We start from the raw sequence: 21,807 nt of genomic DNA, 5'->3' as shown, positions 1-21,807 counted from the left end.
TCATTATCTTCTCCACATTCATCCAAACTACCTACATGGATGTGGTGGGGTCCAGATGTACCTGTTCCCATTTTGGATAGATCATCAATGCTTCTTTTCTGTTTGCCAACACAGATAATTCATAATCAAAGTGTGGGTTTCTTTGTACTCAGGATATGCATTCCTTGTTTCTATCTAAAGCAATGTTACATAATTCAATTGGTCATCTTTTGGGCTATGCTTATGTTATGAGCTGAATTGTACCCCACTCAATTTCACATGTTGAAGTGCTAACTTCCAGTGCCTCAGATGTGACTATAGTTTGAGATACAGTCTTTAAGAGGTAATTATGGTTGAATGAGGTCAGTTGGGTCACTTAATCTAATATGATTGGTGTCTTTATAAGAAGAAGATGGTTAGGACACAATCACACACACAGCAAGAAGACCAGGTGTAGATACAGGGAAAAGATGGCCATCTGTATGCTAAAGAGAGAGGCCTGGAATAGATCCTTCCCTCATGGCTTTCACAAGACACCAGCCCTGCTGACACCTTGATTTTGGACTTCTAGTCTCCAGAATTGTGAGATAATAAATTTCTGTTGTTTAAGACCCCCGGTCTGTAATACTTTGTTATGGCAGCCTTACCACACTAATACAACCTTTTGTCACTGCCGTTGCTCTTTATTACTTGGCCTGCAAAAGCTAAAGATGGTCCTTATGAGGAATGTAGTCATTGAAAATAAATGATTTAACAATATAAGGGTCATGAAGAGTGGAAATTGGAAGCCAAAAGTTGAACAGGGAGATAAAACTCAAAGCAAACATAAAATATGATTAAAACACTAGTGAGGAGAAATAATTAAGATAATAAGTCACTGGTCTCTACTGGTAAGTACTGAAACTTTCTTTTTAGTCTGATTAGTTTCAAATTACTCCCTACCTCTCAGCATCTTATACTGGTTGGGAAAGAAAATTGAACATTTTTAAGCTGGTGATCCATTTTTCTGTGACTGTTATTATTTTCTTGTAATAGTAATAAACATTTATAAATTAATGAAAATTCTCAGGGCAAAATATTAAAACAAGGGAAAAACAGCAGGAAACTAAATAGACAGTATAAATTGCACATAGTAGTTATGAAACAGCATTAAAAACTAAGGATTTTAAATGGAATTGAATCATAGTGTTTTATAGTAGCTGTTAATCTGACATTCTTGATATGCTATGGATTGCAATTTTATATTTGTGAATATTATGTGTCTCTCATATCAAGAAGTTGTCTCTCTTCATAGCTTGCTCCAAGATATTTATAATAATATTGTTTCTGTTGTTTAGATTCAAATAAAAATAATCTTCTGTAAATTAGAATAGACTTAGAAGTGATCTCAAATTTCTGGGTATTAGGGTTACAAGTAGTTTTTAATTTTCCTCCTTATTCTTAAATGTATTTTGAAAAATTTCTACTTTGAGTATTCTACAAAGAAAAATAAAATTTGCTTGAAATTTTACCATTTAGAATCATAGGCTTTTGGTCTTTTTTTTTTTTTTGCTCCACTTTCCTATGTATTAACCTACTTGTAAAGCTATATTGACAAAACTGTATTGTTTGAAAAGCTGTTTCTAAGACTGTTTTTAAAGTTACACCAACAAATACTAGGAGGGGAATTCCCTCATAGCATTCCAGTTGCCTTCATATTTCCCTTAAAACTACAAACGTTTTGAGGGTGGAGACCTCACCTCTCTCCATACTTTGGTCGTCCATGTACTTCAGGACTATGCCCTGAACTTAGCTCAATAATTGCTAATATATGTCTCCTATGTTAGTGATCATTTATGATTAGCTTCCAGAATGAATTTGCTCATTTGTTCAATTAATATGTATTGAGTGCCAAGTGTGTGTTAGTTGCTAAGCACTTGCTCTGTTCCAGAAATTCATTTGAATTCTTGAAGAAAACCTAAATAGTGAGTTGTGTTTTTTTTAAGACTTCAAAAATCACTGAACATCACGGAGTTTTGCTGTCCAAGGGCAGCGAGGTAGTTGTATCAGTTAGGAGTATGTTCAACTGCAAGTATTAGAAAACCAAACAAAAAGTGCCTTAAACCATAGCAACATTTGTTATTTATTTCACAAGTAGTCTGGAGCTAGGTGACTTCATTTTTTTGTAATATTAGGACTTGAGTTCTCACCTGTACATTTTCTTGGTCTCTTCCTTATGGTAGCAAGATGATTACCCTAGATCCAGTCATTAAGTTTATATAAAAGCATCCAAAACAGAATGGAAAAAGATGGCTGAAAGGATTTATTTATTTATTTTTATCAAGGGGGAAAACATTTCCAGAATATTCCAGCACTTTCCTTTAATATCTCGTTGATCAGAACTGCAGCAGTGGATATCCCTACCTGCAAGGGAGAGTGGGAAAGAGTGTATTGATCTTTGCAACTTCAGTGGGAGACAGTTAAGGGAGAAAGGTTTGGGAACTGCTTCTGGTACCAGTCAACTCTGTCCTACAGCACAGTGTTTTAGTAGTTAGGTGTCTAGCTCTAGACTTAGATAGTTTGAGTTCAGATATGCCACACAGCTGATGTGTGGCCCTATATGAATTCTGTATAATCTCTCTGATTCTTGGTTTTTTTTTTTCATCCATGTGGAAAATATGTCTGTTTTATAGGTTGTTGTAAGGATTAAATAAAATATTTTAAAACATTTAGCACAGGGCCTGCCACATAGCAAGGGTTAAATATGCTAACTTAGTGTCTGGTAGCACTACGGTAGGTACTAATGTACAAGAATAAGCCAGATTTCTGTACGAGAATTTCCACTCTAAGTCCTGAACTAGATGTAGAGCTGGAGTCATTGGATTCATTCTGGAGACATTAGTTTTTGAGAAGAGTTTTGAAGGAGGGCTCATTAAAAATACATACAGATACATAAAATATCCAGAAACATTTAAAGAGAGTAAAAAGTGCCCTTTAAATACATAATACAATTACCCGCCTCCCATTTTTTGTGAGTTGGCATTAAGCTACTTCACTTTTACTAATGACCTATATTAGTGCCTGTTTTTGCTAACAGAAGAAATCTGGAGAATAATTTTGCTTTTATAAAACAAGGTAAAAAGCAAAAACAGCATCTGGCATGTGTTTTGCAGTGAGTCTTTAGCCAGGTAGCATGCAGTCGAAGCAGCAAGAGTGACCCCACCAAGCTCTTTCCCTGAGAACTACACTCTGCATGTCAGCATTAGCCACTATAGCTCTCATCTGTGTTAGTATCTGTGCTGTATATTGATTTATTTTGCTCACTCATTAGCAAGGTGTGTCCTAACATATCAGAAAAAGCTTAAAAGAGGTCATTTCTGGGGTGCCTGAGTGGCTCAGTCAGTTAAGTGTCTGACTCTGGATTTTGGCTCAGGTCATGATTTCACGGTCTGTGGGTTCGTTCCCCACATTGGGTTCTGTGCTGACAGCTCAGAGCCTGGAACTTGCTTTGGATTCTGTCTCCTCTCTCTCTGCCCCTCCCCCACTAGCGCGCTCTCTCTCTCTCTCAAAAATAAATAAACATTAAAAAAAATAAAAGATTATTTCTTGGGTCTGAGAATGCTTAAAAATATTTTCATGTAAATCGCTGGTAATCACTTCTTTTCTTTCTGCCATTTTGGCTTATGAAAAATTTCATAGGAATGCTCTACTTTCAGTTAACAGGAAGAACTGTGTTGTAATTGTAGTTATCATTGCCTGGGTAATAGTAGCCTGTTATGACTTTGAATAAGCGAGAGGAGACATTACTTGTTTATTAGCTGACATCTTCTGAGGAGCAAGCAAGGATGCTATAAAATCAAGCAAAAGCTGGCCTGGCCTAAGAAGTCGATATCTCAAATTTGTCTTTACTGTTAGATTCCACTTATTGTCTTTTGCCCATTTTTGGAACCTCAGATACAACACTAAATGTGCACATTAGTTTTTGTTTTTGTTTTGTTTTGCTTTAAGTGAAAGATCTTTGCCTTTAATTCTAGGCTAATTTCAGATTCCTTTCTGTTCATCTTGTAAATCTTTATAAAAGTGAGTTTGAATATTTCTTCCCCTTGAAAGCAATCATTTGGAATCTCTCTCTCAAACTACCAGCAAATGACTATTTTACCATAAATCATAGGAATTTATATAAGGTTATCACTGTTAAATTCTTCTTTCCTACAAATTCTTTCCTCTCATTCAAACTTGACACTTAGAGCTTTGGCCCAGACTGGAATCTTCCAGAATAGGAAGTGGACTTAGGGAGTGAGTGAGGCTGACCTCAGGCTGTAGTCTATGAAGCAGGTTATTGAGGTCCCAGTCCTTGGTGAAGAAATTAGCCACAGAAGAAAAAAAAGGAAAGCCCAAAGTTTCAGGGACAAATGCAAGAGCATGGGGCAGGAGCCAGATCCCAAAGTCCTATTTCAGGGAGCAGGGTGACGCAAGAAGGAATTTGGGAGACAAGGCCCAAGGAAATTTAGAAACTGTTTGAAGAGTGTGGACAGAAGCTTAGAGCATTTCAAAGGAGGCACAAACAAGTGATTGAAGTGTCTAAAAGATTAGAACTGTCTGAAAAAGTCTCATTTTTTGTGTTCTTCTAAATGAAAAGGAATGATATTCCAAAAGGAAAATCAATGTTTCACTTAAAAAATATGAGATAAGCATGTTATAGTAGAAAGAGGAATATTTTGGGGGTCAGCGGTTTGAATCTTGCTTGTGCCTTATGTGGACTTAGGAAATTAATTTCTCTGTGCCTCACTTTCCTCTTTCAAAAATTAGGGCTTATAATTACCATCTTTGCAGGAGTATTGGCACATATTAGAGACTCAGTGAGTGACAGCTCTTGTGTATTTATTTTGATGTTTGTGCAAAATATATGTTGCTTAAGGGGCACCTATGTGGCTCAGTCTATTAAGTGTCTATCATGATCTCACAGTTTATGGGATTGAGCTCCATGAGAGAGGGAATTCTCTTCCCCTCTCTCTATGCCCTTGCTCAAAATAAATAAATTAACTTAAAACAAAGAAAATTGTTAAAAAACACACAACATATGTTGCTTAAGTCTTTTTTTTTGTTGTTGTTGTTTTCTCATTTTTATTTTTCCAGCTTTACTGAGATGTGATTGATGAATAACACTATGTAAGTTTAAGATGTACAATATGATGGTTTTATATATGTGTATATTATGAAATGATAACTACAATAAGGTTAGTTAACACATCCTTAAATCTTTAGCAAGTACTTTAATTGTTTAATACTTTAATTCTTTTTTTAATGTTTTTAAAAGTTTATTTCTGAGAGAGAGAGACAGCATGAACAGGGGAGGGTCAGAGAGAGAGGGAGATACAGAATCTGAAACTGGCTCCAGGCTCTGAGCTAGCTGTCAGCACAGAGCCCGACGCGGGGCTCAAACCCACAAACCGTGGGATCATGACCTGAGCCAAAGTTGACTGCTTAACCGACTGAGCCACCCAGGCACCCCCTAATACTTTAATTCTTGAAGTACATCAACTCATTGATAACTTCCAAAATCCATTGAACTTTTAGTATGTGGTTGGTAATTTGATAATTTTTTTCATATTTATTCATTTAATGCTCCAAATGACTTTCTAAAGTAGCACTATTATTATTATTTCCACTTTCAGAGGAAGATATAAGACACAGGGAAGTTAACTACCTTGTTCCTCATTGCTAATCTACTAAATAGCTGAGATAGTTAAATGGTTAAGATTCAAACTCAGGGAATTGGACTTGAGAAGTGAAACTCTCAACTACCATCCTCTGCCTCCTCAAGACTCAACAGGAAGATTTTGGTATTAAAAGGAGACTTAAAATGATTTAGTCATGCTATTTCCCCACTTAAAACCCTCACTGCTGTTACAAAACCATCCAGTCCTAGGCTTGTTGGGCATGACATCTTACAAGCCACTCCTTTGACTTTTAAACAATTTTCCTTTGATTGAGCCAAACTGCTCTCGCTGTACTTTCATTCATGGTTTTAGATGATCCTGCCTTCTGAGTATCTTACATAGATCAACTGTTCACATATCTGACCCCCATACACTTTTTCTTCTTTAGGTTGAGCTCTTTAGGACTATGGACTACCTTGTATAACACAGTTCAGTGTCGTGGTTAAAGCAGAACAGCCCCTTATTTGAACTGTGGATCTATCTTTAACTAGATGTAAGCTACTTATCTAAGCACTCTATACCTTAGTTTACTCTTCTGTGAAAAAAGCAGATAACAATAATTTGCAGGATTGCTTTGAGAATTAAAATACATAGTTCATGTTATATAGAATGTTTACTGTGAGCACTACAAAAAAATAAGTGATCAATAAATAATAGTGATGAAAGTTATTGGTCTCTAGAACTTTCCCCCCTGTCATCTTTTCTCTAAACAACTTCATTATCTTTCTTGGTTTGTATACTATTTTTCTATTATTGCATATTTTTTAAGTGGCCACAATTTTTTTTCCTGTCCAAAGAACTGAAATTCTTACATATCTAGAGAAGAGCTTAGAGGCTCAAACCTCATTTTTTGGGAACTGTCAACCTTGGGGAGGCCTAGGCCTACTGACTCCCCACACGCTGTTTTCTTATTGCCTCATCTGTGAACATTGCAAAACTATCTTACCAGTGGTCAGCACCGTTGGAGAGTGGGTTTTTTTTTTTTTACTAGTCACTTCAAACCATCATATTAAGGCTATAAGTAAAATAATATTGTGGTTCTCATCTGTCTGCATCATTGGAATGAGCTGAGAGAAATTGTAAGTCAATATTTAGCATAATTGCAGAGATCTGGCAGGTTTGGATACAAATAAAAGGAATGAAGAATGTAATGTAAAATCATTTGTATAATAGTTCAATCACCCTCTATGAAGTGGCAGGCAGTAGAGACTCATGTTCTAATTTTAGTTGGCAAAGAGTTTTCTTATAAAGAGTTGAAAAATAATTGACCCTTCTGTCAATTACTCTTCTGTATTGGTCTTTCTTCAAGTTTCCTCAAAAGATTTTTGTTTTGTTTTGTTTTGTCCTGCTTCCCTAGGAACTTTTCTTTCAATGCAATTTTGTATCACACTGCAAAAGCACTTACTTGACAAAAACAAAACAACAAAACATATTGCTGGCATGATCATCCACACTGTGCATTCTGAATCTTAAAAAAGCCAAACTCTGCAAAGCAAGCTTTTGAGCCTCTTTTGGTATAAACTCTCTTTGGTTATTATCCTGAAGCAGAAGAGGGGTTATGATCCTTACACATGGATTTTTTAAAAAGATATATGTCAAGGAATTGGGCCAATAGATTTTGTTTCCATTAACCATTCATTCATTCAACAAATAGTGGCAGAGTGCTTACTGTAGACATGGCACCACAGTACAGTTTGCAAGAGGAATACGGGGAGGATTCTTATATGAATCTAAGAGGAGTGATCACGGGTGGCTCAGTCGGTTAAGTGTCCAAATCTTAATTTCGGCTCAGGTCATGATCTTGCAGCTTGTGAGTTTGAGCCCAGCATTAGACTCTGCCTTGACAGTAAAGAACCTGCTTGAGATTCTCTCTCTCTCCCCTCTCTCTGCCTCTACCCCACTCGTCCTCTCTCTTTCTCTAAAAAAAAAAAAAAAAAGTCTTAAAAAATAAAAGAAATAAAAATAAAAGGAGCGATCAAACATGATGAAAGAAATTCTGGTGCAAGGTAGGGAGACAAGGATCTTAGGAAAGGGACTGTCTCTTCTAAGAGAATTCCTGTGACATTCAGACATCTTCTTTTTGAGTCCTTTGATCTGAGTTTACTGATAAGTTATGCCTACTTTTATAAATCTAGCCTCAGTGTCCTGAATATAAAATGAGAGAGGTGACTAGACCTCATGTGGTCATTACTATAAATAATCCTATGGCTCCAGGTAAATATATTTCCAGACCAGTAAACTTAGATCATCCACTTCAGGAAGCAGTCACAGCGTTTAACTTCCTGGTGATAATTGCAAAAGGAAAAAGATTGAATTCTCCAGGGTCATGCATCCTGTAAAGTGCAGAATTAGAATCTGACCTCAAGCCTTCTAGCCCCAAATCTCATCCTTCTTTTATCTCATCAAATTTACTTTGGGCTGAAGTATTTGATATATATTTATTTGTTTTAAATAACTACAGGAAAATCATTGCACCTGTTAAGAGTTAAGGTATCTGGTCATGTATTTCTTAAATTTTCTCATTCTTAAATGACAGACATGCAGTTTTCAGTGATAGGAAGCTATATAGTTTAATTTTTCTTTGGTTTTCTGCTTATTTGTACTGTTTTCAGAGATTTTTGGGGGGGAAGTTGTTCCCCAAATAACTAGATTTTATTAACTTCTTTGCTAAGAATCTTGCTGAGATTCAAAATCTTAGTCTTGGTTTGTTGGCTTGAGTATGGTGAGTTTCCTCACAGAGCTGAAATTCTCTGGATTCTCACAAGTCTTTTTTGATGGACAGTGAGAAAGCCATTTGGGTCAGGAGATGGAGCTCCATTGTTTGTGAATTGTAACATAATGTCAATCAAACCACAATATTCTGTGATTTGTTTAATCATACAAATACAAGGACTTGATAAGTAAGTTGCAGAAACATTTTATCCGGTTGCCATTGCTAGAAGCCTGCCTTGGCAGTGGAGACTTAAGGTAGCCCCTCCTTGAACACTATCAGACTCTACAAATTGCAGATTTAGTGACCTCTGAAATGTGAAGCACATCTTGATCATCTATAGTAATAACACTGTGCTCATTCTCCTAAGTCTCATTTGATTTTGTTGAGCATAAAACGATATAATCAGTTTTTCCAGATTGGTAGGTGAGTTGAACCTTTCCATTTGTGGCAATGTAAAGAGATATCTTGCATAAAATTTCTTGATTGAAATGCTGCTGACAAATGTCAATGTGTTTTCCAGAGTCCCCATGTTCTTTTTGTCGGGGATAGGAAATGGTTGAACAGGTATATAAACCCCTTTGGTCAAATATTGCATATAGAAGATGAATTTCTGGATAATACTATGTAAGGCATACTTCTGTATGTTGACTCATATAATGAATCATTTTATTTAATAGCTCCCATGATGTATTTTGCCACTTACTTTTGAAATTTAGTTAGTGGTGTGCTGGTAAATTGGCTTTTCGGAAAGAAAAAGAGCCCTGAATTATATAGAGTCCGTTAATTTCTATAGTGTAACTATTCCCACAATGGCCAATTTCAAGCTAACAGTGGCTTGCAAAGTCCTGAAAATTTTAACCATTATCTCATTAGATCCAGTATGAGTCAGCTCCAATACTCCACAGTTACTACTTTTAAAATATACTTTTGTATGCTTTGTGATTTTTTTTAATGTGTAAAATCTTCTAACCTCAATTTGAAGCTTTTTTAAAAAGTTTATTTATTTATTTTGAGAGAGGGAGAGAGAGAGAGAAAGAGAACAAGAGGGAAGGGGCAGAGACAGAGGGAGAGAGAGAATCCCAAGCAGGCCCTACACTGTCAGCACAGAGCCAGAGATGGGGCTCAAACTCATGAACCATGAGATCAAGACCTGAGCTAAGATCAAGAGTCAGATGCTTGACCAACTAAGCCACCCAGGCACCCATCAATTTGAGGCTTTTAATGGTAGGAACCCTGCCATATTCTTGTATATGTCTTCTTTCCTTCTTCCTCAGATATCTCTTTACATGTGCAGTAATCAAGCATGTATAGTAACCTATTTCGTCAATGCTAAGATTATTTTTTCACATTTTAACATTACTAAAATCATTTGTGCTTACATCAGTAGCGTGCTGCAGTGTAATTGGCAACTTTTTCTTCTTTCTTAGTGTTTCATATAATAATTATTTGAATTTAATGAAATATGTTAAGTGCTGGTTAATTAGTGTTTGACATGAATACAATTACATCCTATGGGCTAATCTGTTATTTTACATTTTAGATTCCCCTAAAGAAGTTATCTCTATATTGTTATCCTTATACGAAAAATATACTGGGGCACCTGGGTGACTCATTGGTTGAGCATCCAACTTCGGCTCAGGTCATGATCTTACTTTTCATGGGTTTGAGCCCCGTGTCGGGCACTCTGCTGACAGTTCAGAGCCTGGAGCCTGCTTCGGATTCTGTGTCTCCTTCTCTCTCTACCCCTCCCATTCTCATGCTCTGTCTCTCTATGTCTGTCAAAAATAAATAAATGTTAAAAAAATTTTTTAAGAAAAATATATTGTTTGAATATATTTGTTCCATAGTGTACCTCTTGCTCTTTTGCCTCAGTGTTCACATTTGGCACATCAAAATTTAGGCTCCAGCTTATTTTGTATATCCTGGTGTGGTACCCAGGATGTACCTTCTTCCATCTGGGAAGCGTCCTTTTTGAAAGTGAGGATCACTGGCGTGATTGAACATGGGTATCAGAAAATATGTGTTATAGCCTAATTGCCACAACATGAAGCATCCAGTGTTTCTGCTCCCTGGCATCTGGTATATAGGCAAAGCCTCATGATAGGCAGAATAATGGCCCCTCAAAAAAGTCCATGTCTTAGGCATCAGAACATGTGCACATGTTAATTTATGTGGCAAGGGGGAAATTAAGTTGGCATATGGAATTAAAATAAAATAAAAGATTATTCTTGACTAATGTGGGTGGACCTAATATAAGTAATCACAAGGGTGTCTACATAGGCACGAGGAAGGCAGAAGAGCCAGAACCTGGGGTGCTGGGTGGCTCAGTTGTTTGAACTTCCAAGTCTTGATCAGGCCATGATCTCATATCTCATGATCTCATGATGATCTCAAGTTATGACCTCCCAGTTTGTGAGATCGAGTCCCACTCAGCACTGATGGTGCAGACTTGACTGGCCATTGCTGGCTTGGGCAGTGGAAGGAGGCCAGGAGAGCCAGGAAATATGGGGAGCCTCTGGAATGTGGAAAAGATCCTCCCTTAGAGTCTCCAGAAGGAATGTGGATTTGATGACACCTTGAATTTAGTCTAGTGAAACCCATTTTGAACTTCTGACCTCTAGAAGTATAAGATAATAAATTTGTGTTATTTAAGCTACTAATCTGTGCCACTTTGGTACAGCAACAATAATAAATTAGTACAAGCTTCATTAATTCAAATGGGTGAGGTCACAATTTGAGCTAAGTAAAACTGGTTGTGTCAAAATTATTCTTTACATGCTCTCTGAACAGGTTTGCTAGAGAAATTTGTATTTTAAAGCAAATTACAGAAATATATATTAAAGAATAAGATAATTTAAAGATTTCGGTACTTTGCTTTTATGCTAATGATATGGCCAATTATAAATGAGTTATGTATTTATTAATTTTTGTCTGTAAGAATTTTCATTAAAAATTTTCTATTTCTATACTGGAGAATTTATGGAATTACATTTTTCTGTGAATATTTCATGATTCTTATTTTTCTGTCATCATACATAGCATCCTGGTCCCCACCTTAGCAAGCCCCTGCGAGTGGTGTTTCCCTATGATTTGGCAAATATTATCAGGAACAGGTTTTAGGTTATATGGTCTTTAGCAAGTGATTTCACCTAAGGCTTGTTTTCCTTATCCACAAATTGAAGACAATGATGCCTTCTGTTATGCACCACATGCTTGCATCCTCCTCAGATTCATATGTTGAAACCCCAGCCCCCAATGTGATGATATTTGGAGCTGGTGCTTTTGAGATGACGGAGCCCTCATGATGGGATTAGTGCCCTTATAAGAAGAGACAAGTGAGAACTTGCCTTTCTGTGTGCCCTGTGAAGAATACAAAGAGAAGGTGGCTGTTTGCCAACCAGGAAGAGGGCTTTCACCAAGAACCTGCCCATGCTGGCACGCTACCCTCAGACTTCCAGCCCCCAGAACTGTGAAAACTAAGTGCCTGTTGTTTAAGCCACCTAGTCTGTTTTGTGACAGTGCTTGAACAGACTAAGACAGAAATTGGTACCGAAGAGTGGAATGCTGCTATAACAAATACCTAAAACTGTGGAAGTAGGTTTGGAACTGGTAATGGGTAGAGACTAAAAGTTTTGAGGTGCAAACCTTCTTTTCCCCAGCTTTTTTGAGCTGTAATGGACATATAGAAGTGTGTAAGTTTAAGGTGTGCAACATGATGATTTGATATATGTTTATATTGCAAAATGATTACCTCAGTAAGCTTAATTAACACATCCATCACCTCACATAATTACTTTTTTTTTTTGGTGTTGTGAAAACACTTAAGATCTCCTTCCTTAGCAACTTCCAACTCTATAATACAACACTCAACACTGTTAACTATAGTCACCATGCTGTACATTAAATCCCCAGAGCTTACTCAGCTTATCAGTAGGAATTTGTACCCTTTCACCAATATTTCTTCATTTCTCCCACCCTCAATCCCTGACAATCATCATTCTACTCTCTATGTTTATTAGATCCTTTTTTTCCTATTTTTAAAAAATATTTATTTATTTTTGAGAGAGAAAAAGAGACAGAGAGCAAGTAGGGCAGGGGCAGAGAGAGAGGGTGACACAGAATCTGAAGCAGGCTCCAGGCTCTGAGCTAACTGTTAGCACAGAAGTTGACATGGGGCTCAAACTCACAAACCACAAGATCATGACCTAAGCCAAATTTGGATGCTTAACCAACTGAGCCACCCAGGAGCTTCAGTCCATTAGATCTTTAAAAAAAAAGAATTTTGTATACAAGTGAGATTATACAGTGTTTATCTTTCTCTGATGTATTTAACTTAGTATAATGCCTTAAAGATCCATCCATGTTATTGCAAATGGCAGGATTTCCTTTTTTTAATGCTGAGTAATATTCCATTGTGTATGTGTGTGTGTAGCACATTTTTAAATCCATTTTTCCATTGATGGACACTTAGATTGTTTCCATGTCTTGTCTATTATGAATAATGCTGCAGGGAACATGGAGGGGGAGGTGCAGATATGTCTTCAAGATCATGATTTCATTTTCTTTGGATGTATTCCCAGAAGTGAATTGCTGGATCATATGGGAATTCTATTTTTAATTTTTTGAGAAACCTCCATACTGTTTTCTACAGTGGCTGCACCAATATACACTCCCAGCAACAGTACAGGTGTTCCCTTTTCTCCACATCCTCACCAACACTCATCTCTTACCTTTTTGATAATAGCCATCTTAACGGATATGAGGTGATATCTTATTGTGGTTTTGATTTCCATTTCCCTGATGATTAGTTGCACATCCCTTCATCTACCTGTCGGCCATGTGCATGCTTTTGAGGGAAAAATGTCTATTCAGGTCTTCTCATTTTTATTTGTATTATTACTCTTACTCTTATTATTATTATTATTATGTTTAATTATTATTTGCCACTGAGTTGTACGAGTTCCTTATATATTTTGGATATTAATGCTCTGTTAGATATATGATTTGCCAAGGGACTTCTTGTGAAGGGACTGTCTTGTGATTTTGGTCAGAGCACAGAAAGAAAAGAGAGCTGGAGAGAAAGCTTACTTCTCAGACAGTACATAAATAATTGTGTACAGAATGTTGGTAGAAATACAGATGGTAAAGACCATTCTGATGAGGTCTCAGATAGAAATGAGGAACATGTGAATGGAAACTGGAAGAAAGGGGATCCTTGTTAGAAAGTGACAAAGAACTTGGCTGAGTTGTGTTCATGTTTTAGTGTTTTGTGGAAGGTAGAACAATCGAGACATAGTTAAGTCACTTGCTCTCAGTTATGGAGCCAGTAATGGTGAAGCCAGTATTGAACTGGAGCTGGAGCATTAATCACTACATCTGTCCCTCCCACCAAGGGTAAACAGTGTGGGGACAAGCATCTCTGGGAGAGGAGGTTGGGGTTCAAGAGTGCTGAGGCCCAAAGAATTTCTTCTATCACTGTGATTGTGAAAAATTGTTACCTTAGTCAGGTTTCCCGGGACTGACTCATTAAATGATAATCTCGTTTTAGAGCTTTTCCATTTTAGGAAGATGGAAGATCTGTAATAAGGACCTAAAAGAAATCACATGAGACTCTGTATGTGGGGGTGTTTGTAATCTTCAGTGTGAGATGGGAATATTACACTCCTTGCCCAGTTTAGGGCACAGAATCTGACGCAGAGACATATAAGCACTCATGATCTATTTATGAATGAATCAGCCTATGACACAGAAGAAATGAAGGATGCCCAGATGTTCACACACACACATATGCACGCACTCTGTATGTGCACACACACTTCCCCACTAAATTGGGAACTCAGTGCATTGCAGGGTCTGTGCTGTCTCTATATCCCTAGTACCTTATGGAATATCCTGGAAATAGTCAGTGCTCAATAAATGTCTGTGATTAATAATATTATAGTGTCTGTCTGTTCAGTTGGGGTTTTCTGGGGATAGAGTCTCTCTTTGGGGGCAGATGGAATGATTGATAGGAAACCCCAACTTTATTACTTCAGAGCCCTTTTTATATGTTCTACACAGCATGGGTTCGAGGGTTAAGTGTTGAAGGGCTGCAGCTGGGAAGGCAGCACTCCCAACAACTCAACAGCCTGTTCCTCTAATCCCAGTGCACCACAGGAATATCGGGTGTGTATCGAAGTGGAGGAAAGGGACAGGGTTGCTTTGTTTCCTGGGCTACTGTTTTCCCTGGTGCATTGCGCCAGATGGCGGGTTGTTCTCTACCCAGAGACCAGGAGGTGAGTAAGCAGTCTTGTCCATCCAATAAAGAAGCCAGTGAGGTAGGCTGGTCTGGGCGTTTAGCTGTGGGACTTGGTGTGAACAGCATGGCTTTTAAATGATACAGTCACAGTGGCCTGATAATTGTGTGACCAGTGCAGTTGTTGATCCTATGGATGGCAGCAGGGGAGGATCTCAGGACTGGGTAGTGTGACCAGAAGTCCAGCTTTGACCTGAAATGCAGAGAGTGAGTTACAAAGAGAGTGGAGTGCTCCAGGTGCTACACAATCACCAACACAATCACCAAGTTCAGGTGAGGTGACCTCATCCAGCCCAGGGCTCTGCTGAGTACAAGAAAGAAAAGCAAAGGGTGTATGTGTTGGGGAAACAGTAGCAATGAATGGAGAGGACAAAGGCAGAAACATTAGAAAAACTCTACCAATCTCAATTTGTGGCTGGGTCAGTAAAGTTCTTGTAGTTGAGTAAATGCAAAGGGAGGCTACAAACCCATACCAAGCACACATGAAGAGAAGCAGAGCAGAAAGGATCAAACAGACCCTGGTTGGGGCTGAGACACAGGATTACTACCATCTCCCTGTGGAGGAGGCTTCATGGTCAGAACAGGGTACATTTAAATGTATACAATAAAAATGTTTGCATTGATTGCTATCTTAGTACCATCAGGCTGCTCTAACAGAACACCATAGACTACTAGCTGAAACAACAGAAATTTATTTCTCACAGTTCTGGAGGCTGGTGCTGGCAGATTCAGTGTCTTCTGAAAGCCACTTCTTAGCTCATAAGTTGCCATTTTCTTACTACATCCTCACATGGGGAAAGGGGGAGGGAGCTCTCTGGGTTCCCTTTATACAGGCACTAATCTCATTCATGAGGGCTCTACCCTCTGACCTTATCACCTCCCAAAGTCCCACCTCTTAATACCATCACACTGGGGTTAGCACTTTAACATATGAATGGGCGGGCATTCCGTCCATAACAGGTGTTTTACTAAATCCATATAGAGTTTACTCTAGTACAGTTTCTTATCAGTTTGTTAATCTAGAGTTTCAGTTAAAAAAATAAATTAGGCACTGCTGAAAAAGAAATGACTGACCCTGAATGCACCCAGCTAGTTATTTTTCAGCTTTTCTACCAAGGCCAGTTGTAAGTGATAGTCATGGAAAGAGTTGCTCGACAAATGGCATCCCAGCCAGGGATTTTCAGTCTTTCCTAAAGGTGAGAAAGCTGATGTGTTCAAAGGTTTCAACTCAACTGGACCTTTCAGTAAGACTGGAGAGGTGTCATGGACACAAATTCGTTTAGTAGGAGCCTGAGAGAGAAGAATTAAGATGAGGTGGTGCCAAAGCTCGCTAACCTTTATTCTTAGGACCTAAATATAGCAACAAATTCTGAATTGAAAGAAGGGGATTATTTTCAGTCTGTAGGGAAGTTAAAGTTTATGTTATCCTAACTTTTTGACCCTATTTCATTTAATCAGGGTTTTAGCACTCATAGCTATCCTAAAACTATTGACTTTTTTTTTTTTTTAAAACCTGAGCCTGAAAAACAGACAAAAGACTGTATATTATATCTGTCTAATGATTTATCTTAAGAATCTGTGAACTGTGGAATCATGATTGTTAAGACCGAGAGACACCTGCTCACCTTTCTGAAATGAGTTGCTGAAAAGATATTCTGAGATTCAGAAAGGGTAAGGGATACAGTGTTGACCTTTTGAAGACAGGAAACCTTTGATGAACTATAGGACTCCAAGACAGTTCATTTAAAAGATAGTTTCAAAGCATTAGCTGGGGCTGGTTTCGTATGTGCATTACTGAAGCCCTCAGGTTGTCTTTTTACATAAACCCAGTGAAATAATGGCTTCCGCAGTTGTTCACACGTCGGCAACCCTCATGTGGCATCTTGCCTTCGGGGCTTTGTAACCGCTTTCAGTGTCTTTTGTGGACAAAATTAAACTTTCCTTACCATTTGACAGCATATAGCTTTCCTAAGATGGGCGTTAAGGAGAAAAGAGAAAGGAAAAGGTCACCAATACCATCTCCATGTAATTAAGGCAGCTAAATAAAATTGTCACTAATGACATTTACTAGATTCTATAATATGAGTCCCTGCTCTGGCCTCCAAATAAGTTAAGGATCCACTATTCATAAGATGTATAGACTGTAATCTTTGTTGCAGGTAATAGGGTATACACTTTTTTAAAAGCAGCCTTATTTTAGGGTTGTGTTTAGACTTGTGTGTTCTCTCTTTCTTTCTGCCTCTCTCTACCTGTCTGTTTCTCTGTCTTCATCTCGCTCTGTATATATACATATATATGTACATATATTCACATTTATCTATATGGACATATATGGATGAACATATATGCCTACATGTAAATGTATGTGAATATGCTTTTGTACGGTGATAATAATCAGTAAAGAATAAGTTAAAACTTAGAAAAAATAGCTTCAAATTTTGATTTATAGACCCAGGTATAATATCAATTTGTTTTCTTTTCATTCTTAAAAGACCCTAAAAATCAAAAGTAATTTATGAATTTTGGGGAGAGGTGGGGATTTGGAGGATGTGGAATTAATGACATTGTTTGGAGATTATCTATCTATCTATCTATCTATCTATCTATCTATCTATCTATCTAGAAGTTAAGAATTCTAAGCTGCTGACCTTAAATTTAGCAGTTTATACCAGTAAGAATGAGTCCCAAGCAATATTGTGTTTTCATCTATTGAAACATCACTATTTGGGAACACAGTAAATAACATCTATAGGGATACCAAGAATAACACACAATTCTGACCTTCCAATGATCTGTAATATAACTCAATGTTTTAGGGGTGTGGAGTGGAAGGTACATCCAGTTTGTATCAGGAAATGTTTCCTGGAAAGAGATGATTGTGAATCATGGGTCTTATCCACTAGCTAACAGGTCAGGGAGAAGCCTTGGCAGTAGAGGTACCGTGCGTCATGTGCCAAAGACATGAAAGAATATGTTGAGGAGGTGTGCGTGTTTGTTGTTAGAATTTAGGGTGAAACAGGAAGCTGAAGAGTCCTCTGAAGGAACTCCCAAGTTCTCCATCAGGCTGCTTGTGTGAAGACCACACAACTGGAGTTGGTGGTCTCTTTCTCTGTGTCCCCATGAGTGATGCCTATTTCTGTTGTTGGATTTTTCATGCCCAATTTTATTGTTCATGCCTGATTTGCATACTTGTCTGCAAAATAAACAGTGTCAGGACTGTGTTCCAGTTCTTATCGTAAAACCTGGAAAACAGTAAGTGCTCAATACCTGTTTATTAAACACATGAATAACTGTCTGTCTGGATGAGTGAATGATTATGCACAATTTGGGGATGAGAAAGTCAAGAATTGCCTTGGTTATCGAGCAACACTTCATAAAACCTTAATGGTTTCATTTTTCTCTTCCAGATTACTTGCAGCATATAATAGTCTTACTGATAAACACCTGACTGGATATTTTAACAACACAAGGATAAGACGGCATCTTTTAAGATCAGGGCTGGTAAGATTTGGTTTGCTTCCTACCTGCCCTCTTGTTTCATTGAATCCAGTAATTTCCTCCCTTTTCTGGTTTTCTCTTTGAGCTAATCAGTGACATCTACCCCCCCAAACCCCCACATCTTAGAAAAATTACTTCTTTTCCAGAGCTCTGATTATCTTTTTGAAGCTGTGTTTCAAAAGACAGGAAGAGAGGTCACAATGACTACTAAGGCTACTTATAAATTATTGAGGAAAAACCCTATGAGCTTCCAATAGCATGTTTTATTTATTTGTTAACTCATTTATTTATTCAACACGTTTTCATTGGACACATTCTATGAGCCAGGAACTTTTAGGGATTAAGCACAGAGAAGACTTTACTGTCTTCAGGAAAATATATTTTTAATAATCACAGAATATGGTGTGGAAGACATGAACAGTTCAAAAGTTCCCCTTGTGGAATGGAGGAGGCAAGATGGCAGAGAAATAGGGAGCTCCATACATTTCACTCGCCCCCATCTCTCAAACGAAGAAGGCCGGAAGCCATAGGAACCCTTACAGAATCCAGGAGTTTGGGAGGAAAAGGAGACAGAGTCCGCTGAGAAAACCTTATAGTGTGAGTGTGAACTGGGGAAGATAAAAATGGTCCAGGACCGGAGACACGGAGGGAGGGGAAGAAGCCCCTTTTGCGGGGAGCCACGGTAAGTCAAGGGGAAAAGAAAGAGCAGCTGAAACTCCTCAAGGAACTGTCCCTGTCCCTGGAGAAGAGAAAAATTTGGCTCGGGACACAGAGGGATCCGGTTTCCAGCTGTGCAGCTGACCTTGAGCTGGACACATTGGTCCCAGGCAACGGGAGAAACCGCTCCTCGGCTTGCCAGCTCGACCCGGAGGGGAAGCGGCGCGCCTGAAGCCGCTCTGCTGCTATTCTAGCTCCGCTCCATCCCCAGTGGGGAGGCGACAGACTTGAAACTGCACTGCTCAGAGGGACTTGGCATAAGGGTTTATTTCTGGAGATACCGATGGGGCGCAGGGACTAAGATCTGGAAACAAAGCATGGCTTGGGACATAGAGCACCGCCCACCTTGGCTAACCCTGCATAACAGGGAGATTGGACCCAAAAAAGTGAGTTGCAATGCATGGTTCGAGAAGGGACTGGGGCGCCGCCATTTGTCTCTCCACAACTATCAAGGCAGGACCTCAGGGAGCGGCTCACAGGACGCAGTGGAGCATAAGACCTGTCTACACCAAACCATGCCCATCCCTGCTAGAGATTTGTTTTTTTTTTTTTTTTTTTTAACCAGAGCGTGGGGCAAGACCAACATGAATGCACTACTCTGATTAATTCTAGATCAATTCTCTCTATTCATATATATTTTCCCTTGTCTCATTCGTATCCCTCCCCTCTGCTGGACTGGGCACTCTGGTCATTGGTTTGCTTAAACAGTCACGTTTAATCCATTCTCGAGATATATATTCTACACCTCCACTGCTACCTTTCTATCTCTCTCTCTTTGGAGTAATCAGACTATATAGTTTCTCTGAGTTACATTATCTCTGTTTTTTTCTCTTCACCTCCTACCATATTCTCCTCTGTCTCTCTCTGAATTAATGCTCTTAGTCTCTCTGTCTGGTCATCGTCCAATTTCACTTCCTCCCTGCCCTGTCATTTCTCTCTTTGTATATGCCCTTCCATCAGCACTGCGTACACCCTGCTCTTGTAGCTGGGAATTCTGGTTTTATGCTTTTAGACTGTCCTTTGCCTTTTGTTTTTTTTTTCATTTTGCTTTTCTTTTCTTCTTTTTTTTCTTTATTCTTTTTTAATTTTAATTTTTATTATTTGTTTTTCCTCCTTCCTCTTTTTTTTATTTTTTCCCTTCTTTGTTTTTTCTTTCTTTTTCTTTTTCCCTTTTGGTTTGCGTGTTTGTTGGATTTATCTGTGTGTTTGTGTGCCTTTGTTCCCTGTATGTTTGTCTGTCTGTTTTCCTTTCCAGGGCTCCCCAAGAAATAAGCCAAAGCACACATGGTGGAGTCCCAAATATCCATGGTGGAGGGAAATAAAATAACCAAGGTCTCAACAAGAGAGACCAAGAAACACCATTCACAGAATACTTCCTGAATGGACAGGCCCTGGACAATCAAAGAGCCTCTTTAATATAGCAGTACTCGCAGATGCAGAATGCATAACAAGTTTTTAAAACTAACAAGAGACAGAAAGCTAGCCAAAATGATGAAACGGAAGAACTCTCCTTTAAAGAAATTCCAGGAAGAAATGACAGCGAAGAACTGCTCAAAATAGATATAATTGAACAAGAATTTAGAACAATAGTCATAAAATTAATTGCTGGCCTTTTTGAAGGCATGGAAGACATCAGAGAAACTATTGCTACAAAGACTATGGAGCTTAAAAATAGGTGTGATGAATTAAAAAATGCTATAAATGAGATGCAAAATAAAATGGAAGCTTCCAATGCATGGATTGAAGAGGCAGAGAGGATAATAAGTGAATTAGAAGACACAATTATAGAAAAAGAGGAAACCAAAAGAAGAGAGATAAACTGATCCAGGAACATGAAAGAAGAGTTTGAGAGCTGAGCGATACAATCAAACAGAACAATATCCATATCATAGGAGTTCCAGAAGAGGAAGAAAGAGGGAAAGATGCTGAAGGAGTCCTTGAACAAATTATAGCAGAGAACTACCCCAATCTGGGGAAGGAAACAGACATTGAAATCCAAGAGGCACAGAGAATATCTCTCAGACGTAACTTGAATCGGTCTTCTGCACGACATATCATCATAGTGAAACTGGAAAAATATAAGGACAAAGAGAGAATTCTGAAAGCAGTTAGGGTTAAAAAGGCCCTAACATACAAAGGGAAACCTATCAGAGTGGTGACAGACCTATCTACTGACACTTGACAGGCCAGAAAAGAATGGCAGGAAATCTTCAATGTGATGAATAGGAAAAATATANATGGAGAAATATATATCATGCTACTGGAAGTCAAAAGAAAGCTGGAGTAACTCTACTTCTATCAGACAAACTGGACTTTAAAGTAAAGGCAGTAACAAGGGATGAAGAAAGGCATTATATAATAATTACAGGGTCTATCCATCAGGAAGAACTAACAATTATAAATGTCTATGCACCAAATACAGAAGCACCCAAATACATAAAACAATTAATCACAAACAGAAACAATCTTATAGATAAGAATATGCCAATAGCAGAGGACTGTAATACTCCACTAATAGCAATGCACAGATCAACTAGACAGAAAATCACTAAAGAAACAATGGAGGTGAATGACACATTGGACCAGATGGATTTGACAGATATATTCATAACTCTACATCCTGAGGCCATGGAATTTACTTTCTTCTCAAGTGCTCATGGCACATTCTCCAAATAGATCACATACTGGGACATAAAGCAGCCCTCAATAAACGTAAAGAATTGAGATCATACCATGCACACTTTCAGATCACAATGCTGTGATACTTGAAATCAACCACAGGAAAATGTCTGGTAAACCTCCAAAAACATGGAGGTTAAAGAACACCCTACTAAAGAAGGAATGGGCCAATCAGGCAATTAGAGAAGAAATTAAAAAATATATGGAAACAAATGAAAATGAAAATA

At 38.2% G+C, this 21,807-nt stretch overlaps 1 protein-coding gene across 1 annotated transcript in view; it reads left to right on the top strand.

Annotated features, from left to right (window-relative positions):
* Positions 1 to 21,807, top strand: part of ERICH3 (glutamate rich 3) — a 111,708-nt gene that overhangs the window by 7,838 nt on the left and 82,063 nt on the right. The window contains 1 exon segment of the mRNA XM_077779001.1: positions 18,094 to 18,187. Coding sequence (XP_077635127.1) covers positions 18,094 to 18,187 — 94 coding nt within the window.

Source organism: Crocuta crocuta, unplaced genomic scaffold (genome assembly GCF_008692635.1).
Source record: "Crocuta crocuta isolate KB4526 unplaced genomic scaffold, BGI_CrCroc_1.0 scaffold58, whole genome shotgun sequence".
In the NCBI taxonomy this organism is placed as follows: Eukaryota; Metazoa; Chordata; class Mammalia; order Carnivora; family Hyaenidae; genus Crocuta; species Crocuta crocuta.
The sequence above is the reverse complement of the archived record's forward strand: the minus strand, read 5'-3'. Positions and strand labels throughout refer to the sequence as shown.